This window comes from Rhododendron vialii, chromosome 5a (genome assembly GCF_030253575.1).
Source record: "Rhododendron vialii isolate Sample 1 chromosome 5a, ASM3025357v1".
In the NCBI taxonomy this organism is placed as follows: Eukaryota; Viridiplantae; Streptophyta; class Magnoliopsida; order Ericales; family Ericaceae; genus Rhododendron; species Rhododendron vialii.
The window spans coordinates 42,789,485-42,795,484 of record NC_080561.1 but is presented as its reverse complement, the minus strand read 5'-3'; the positions used below and the strand labels follow the sequence as shown (position 1 = coordinate 42,795,484).

The window sequence follows — 6,000 nt, the reverse complement described above, 5'->3', positions numbered from 1 at the left end:
TCCCGAATTTAATTGGGCTTCTATCTGGTGGATAATGATAAATCGACAATAGAGCTTTAGTGATTAGTCAAGATGCGTGTATAATTTGGTGTAAATTCTATGATGATTCCCTTATGGTAATTGCTGCTTAAAAGAAGCCCCTCTCGTTAAAAACAATGTGAAAAGTGGATATTATTATTATTAGTAGTATAAAGTAGTAAAAGGGTAAGGTTAAGGATATGAGATATGGCGTAGTAATCACGTGGGCCATAGTTTAGCCAGAGAATATGACACATAATGATACTAAGGTACTACAAGTATTTGACTATTTAGCGTCCAATGCGTCATGTTCTGTGTACCATAACACTGCCAGCTAGCTGACCCACCGCATGCCATGGAGAGATGAGAGAGAAGAGCACAGCACTTCCTCTCTCTCTCTGGGAGCAAGTCATGTGAATTATGGAAGAAGCCAACGAAGAGCAGAGGAATACTACCTCCACCACCCACCTTGTCAGTGTTTTACTACTCCCCTCCACCCCCATCATATCATATCATATGCTCTTCATAACAGATCTATGGACTATTTAATACAAACAACAATCATACATACTTTCTCTCTCTCTCCTCTCTCTCAGGTTGATTTCGTAAAATCCACAACAAAGCTCCGTGCGTGCCTTTGCATCTACTGCACCTCTCTATCTCTAATCCTGTCCACACTCTGCCACTGCTGATCAATTCTGCATTGGATATGGATTTGGTCCTGTATTCATAGGTATGAATCGGAGTCTGAAGGAATCTTTGGCCGGCGGGAGGAATATTCCGGGGAGAATGGAGCACCGGCGAGGTCTGAGTTTCAACGGAGGAATGCCCAAGGAAACCGACGAGAACTTGGATCTCTTCTCTAGGAACCGCCGCAGTCTCTCCGTCGCATCTTCCGACGAATCAGACGGTACCGCTCTCTTTCACCTCAATTTCCTTTTCGTTTCTTCATTCTGCTGCTTCCGTAGACCGATATACCTTCCTGAATTGTCATATATCCCGTCTTAATTGGAGTATGCAATAGGATCACGGATTGAAAAATTATTGGTTTTCTGGAATTGGATTTCGATGTGATCAATGATGTATCGGAACCTTGGATGCCAAAAGTTATCTAGTTTTTTTGTTGACTGAATTAACATTAGTTTTTCATTTGTTCTTTTGGTTCTTCGGTATTTTTTGTTTTGTTTTGTTTTTTCAATTGGAATGGGTTAAGTGTATATTCCTTAGATGGGTTTCGCGCATGGATTGCAGTTTCGGTGAAGTTGGGGAGACTTTCAGTCGGGCCAGCGAAATTGGCCAAGAGTGGAATGGATGATCTACTGTCAGCGGCAGATGGAGGAAAGCATGATTATGATTGGTAACAACCCGCACATGTTATTTAATAGTTGGCGAATTCAATCGTCTGGTTTTGATCGATCGTAGCCCGATGATTATGAATTACTTTTGTTTAATTAAATATTAAGCACGGTACACTGGTAAAATAGAATCTTGAATCGCGGATCTGTGCAAAGTCGATGATACTGTCATTAAACTGCAACATGAACATTTTGCTTGATTTAAGTTCTTTGAACAACTCATTTCCATCTCCAATAACAGAGAGATCACATTGACTTAAACCGATGGATATTAGGAAGCCACTTTTATTCTAGAGTTCCAACTGCCAACACTTTTATTAGCAAGCCTCTTGTGTTCTGCCTTGAATTATTTACTGAAAGGCTGTGAGAGCCAACGCTTGTGTAAGGAATAGGATAGGGGACCATGTCCAGTTGTCCACTAGCATGTTTCACCATGTTCTCTGTTACTATTTGTTTTTTTTTTTTTGTTTTAGATTTTAAGCCTGTGCATTTTTGTCCTTTTTCTCTTTTTGTCTGTTGATATTGTCAATTAGAGAACCTTGCTCAGCATGCACATTCTTTTGTCCCTTGATCATTTTTGTACTGATACGAAGTTAGCTTTTGAGAGGCTTGTATATTTGTATGAGTAAATGCGCTTGCCCGTTGTGGCTATTTTAATTGGCAAACCTAATGCACATCCAGTCTTCCCAAATTGTCACTCCAAAACTAGCAATAAATAACGGCAATTTGTGCTAAATGGACAGCTGTTTGTTAGAACCGCATGAATATGTTTGTTCGATACATTTATTTACTGTCTTGTGGTGTCAGAAACTGACCCATTGTTGGAGATGTTATACCATGATCTGCATTTCTGTAATTCTGTTGCAAATTTTGCTTTTGCTGCAGAAGAACTTCTATGATCCAAACAGCCTCTTTTTTCCCTGGATTTTGACGGACTTCACCAATATTTTATTTTATTTTTTTGGATAAAAACAAAAGACCAGTGAAATATATGTGGATCTTAAAAAGAGATAGCTATCAATCATCCCCTGTTTGTGTGTTTGTATCTCTTGTTATTCTGTTACTTTTTACTATCAAACAGCATGTTCTTCAGGAGATAGATGTACAATTGTACAACCTTATGGCTTTTCTGCCTTGTCCTAATGCTTCTGGGTGTTCAGTGAGCATTGTTTTGCCTTGCACATTGAAGCACTATGTCAAGCAATACGTTGAGTTTCTCCCGAGATAGGAGCCTTAAAGGGGAAAAAAAATTTGTGGTACACTGAAGCACATCTCCTCGTGCATCTTTTGACATTGTTAAAACTAAGTGACCCAATAGAGATATGAAATACAAGTTTAAGCTAGATGTCGTCGTTTTGTTTCTGGAACTTCATCAATTCTATAAAATATTGCTTGGACTTTGATAGTTGCTTTGGTGAAACTTTACTGTAATATCAAGAGACTGTTCGTTGTCGCTTTCTGGTTTATTGTTATACCATTTTGTGTTCATAGGCTGCTCACTCCTCCTGGAACTCCTATTTTTCCTTCATCGGATAGAACCGAGTCTCAACCACCCTCAGCGGCTCCAAGAAGCAGTTCATTGGCTAGATCAGTTTCTACAAATAAGACTTCAAGGGTAAGATATTTTCTTTCTTATAAAGGAGTAATGTCCCTCTATTCAAATATTGCTTGTGCATCTGTGGTGCATTTGCCTTACCTTGGTTTCATTATCATATGACGCATATGGTTCTGTTTGGATCTTAGATTGTGGATACTCTCCACGGCACTCGGCTTTTGCGCTTGACTTGACTTGAATAGAGTTTCTTCTTTCTTGCTCTTCCGAAAGATCCAAACATGTTATAATTATTTCTTTTGGTATACCTTTTGCATTCAAAGACCTATGGTAGTGAATAGTCAGGACTCGGGACATTCTTTTTGTCAAACTCGGCAAAATCAACAAAGTGGATTAGGTTTTGGCTGGGGGTTTGGTCCACCAAGGTACCATATAAAGTCCCCTTGGATATTTTGTATGCTGGCCTAGGTTGCTTCTGTACATTTCTATTTTTGGGCTGCAAGCCAACCTTGCTGAACAAAGCACCATCTGCCACCTGGGTTTACCCGCATAAATTAAGCCATGGCTCACCACTCACCAGTAATGTCTTCTGGTAAATTGTAAGCCTAGCACGTACCCCACCTCATCTACTTCAAACAATTGAGGTCTGTCTTATTTCAGTATTTTCTTTGCAACCATCTAATTCAGCATAGATCTTTTATCAATAATGACTTGTCATCTTAAAAATTTGTTTGGGTGCTAGAGATTTTAATGAGCAATCTTCACACTTTCAGCTTTCAGTGTCCCAATCAGAGAACAATCATCCATCGAGACTAGTCAGAAGCAACTCAGTGACTCGCCCTTCAATCTCAACTAGTCAATATAATACCTCCTCAAATAAATCAACCTCAGTCCTCAACACCAGCTCGGCTTCAGTCTCATCTTACATAAGACCGTCCTCCCCTGCTACTCGTTCCTCAATCTCCTCCTCTACTGCAAGACCCTCCACGCCTTCATCTCGCTCCTCAATGTCCTCATCTACTGCGAGACCTTCCACCCCATCAGCCCGTCCAGTGACATCCAGACCCTCAACTCCTTCTAAAGCTCGTCCATCGCCCACCACCTCTTCCATCGAGAGAATGAGACCATCCCCAAATTCAAGACCCTCAACTCCAAATTCAAGGCCCTCAATTCCTGCAAACTTGAATACCCCAGCCACAAGGTCAGCTTCCCGCCCATCAACACCTACTCGTCGGAATTCAGCACCTTCTTTATCTCCATCAACAGCACCTTTGTCTCCAGAAGCAGGACTTTCAACACCTGTTGGGCGGATGCCATCAAATGGGCGCAATGCAGCAACGTTATCCCGGCCTAGCTCCCCTAGTCCACGAGTTCGGCCTCTGCCTCAGCCAATGATTCTTCCTGATTTTTCACTTGAGACACCACCAAACCTGCGAACAACATTGCCCGACAGGCCGCTTTCTGCTGGTAGGTCCAGACCAGGTGCCGCTCTGACTGTCAAGGGGAATGTAGAAACCCCCACTCCCACAAATGTCCCTAGAAGACAACCATCACCCATTGTTTCTAGGGGAAGAATCATGGAATCTCCTGTAAAGGGGCGTTTGCACGCTGTTTCACAAGTCATTGATACAATGGAGACTCGTAAGGCATCGCATGTTCCAGAGTTATCATTGCGGAAACCAATAAAATCTTCAGCGACATCCACTGAGAGCTCTGGATTTGGTAGGAATATCTCTAAGAAATCGCTGGACATGGCTATCAGACATATGGTATGCACTCTCTTCCATCCCTACTTTATATCAAAATTATCGGTTTCATATCAAAATGCATAGTCTGATATGTCTGCAATTTCGTTGTATGAAAGTGCATCCTTCTAGATGTCTTCACTTTCATTATATTTTGTTTGCGTGTTTAAATTAAAAAATATTCATCCAAAATCGACCATTGTCTTTTAATCTTATCATTAACCATCATGTATTTAATGTTTGGAGCATCTTGTGGTTATCTTGATGCAATATAAATGCAACTATTTCCATCATAATCATCCACTTTGGAAGTTTAGTTAGAGTCACACAATTTGTAATCAATCAATCTCGTTTGGTAACTATTCAAGCTTTGCCACGTTACATAAGATTGACGGCTTCTTAACAATAAATTAAGATTGATTTATTGATTAGAGCTTGGGCACAATAAATTAAGACTGATGAGCAGGCTTCTTTACACATCTAAATGGCAGGAAATTTACCATCAAATGTGGGCTTCAATAAATTTTTAGGTGTATGCTTTAGTATTTCCGATCAATCTTGAATGTGTTTCCATTATACTCGTAGGACATTAGAAATGGAACCAGTGGCATTCGCCCTCTTTCTGGAACCACACGCTTCCCTCAGAGCATTCGGTCTGCTAATCCAAAAAACCAACCTGGTCGTGCTTTAAGTGCTCCAGCTTCTGTCAATGGGAACCTGCCTGTCAGCAATAATGGTTTCATTTCAGAAGATGGAGACTATATAAATAGGTCTCCCGAAAATGGAACGAAAGAAGTGAATTACCGACTTTCAGCGAAACTCAGTGAAATGGACATCTATGAGAGCTCCCGGTATGACACAATTCTGCTCAAGGAAGACTTGAAGAACACAAACTGGCTGCATAGTTTTGATGGTAAGTCTGATCAAGGACCCCTCTTTGACAACGGATTTGAGCCCCTGCCTGAACCTTTTGACCCCTTATAACCTCTGTGAAGTAATTGTCCATCATGTTATTTCTTTTTTCAAAATTATTTTTAGATTTATTTGTTCGGTTTTTAAGAACGGTGTCTTTTGGTTGCGCCATGTTTACAAGGTAAGAGGGTTACTGTACTATACATTGTTGGTCTCTATACGTTGTTTCCTCAACAATGGGAGTGAATAACAGCCTATGTTCTGTATCGAGGAAAAGATTGGCATTCTACTGATTGTTAATTTGTTATGCATATATGTTTTCGTTGAAACTCAGGACGAACTTTATGAGTTTATCTGGCTTGTACCAAAATTAAAGAACCGATTTACCATTTACCAAGATATGATCCAATGCCCTTGG

At 40.5% G+C, this 6,000-nt stretch overlaps 1 protein-coding gene across 2 annotated transcripts; it reads left to right on the top strand.

Annotated features, from left to right (window-relative positions):
- Positions 1-336: 336 nt before the first annotated feature.
- LOC131326178 (uncharacterized) lies at positions 337-5,911 on the top strand. 2 transcript variants are annotated; one of them, XM_058358817.1, is made up of 6 exons: positions 337-489; positions 615-928; positions 1,270-1,375; positions 2,865-2,988; positions 3,699-4,694; positions 5,256-5,911. In XM_058358817.1, exons 2-6 carry the CDS (start codon positions 754-756, stop codon positions 5,652-5,654), a joined length of 1,800 nt encoding a protein of 599 aa, XP_058214800.1. In that variant the 5' UTR covers positions 337-489; positions 615-753; the 3' UTR covers positions 5,655-5,911. The 2 variants fall into 2 exon arrangements, with proteins under 2 accessions (XP_058214800.1, XP_058214801.1); XM_058358818.1 differs by lacking the exon at positions 337-489 and having other exon boundaries at positions 539-928.
- Positions 5,912-6,000: the final 89 nt, after the last annotated feature.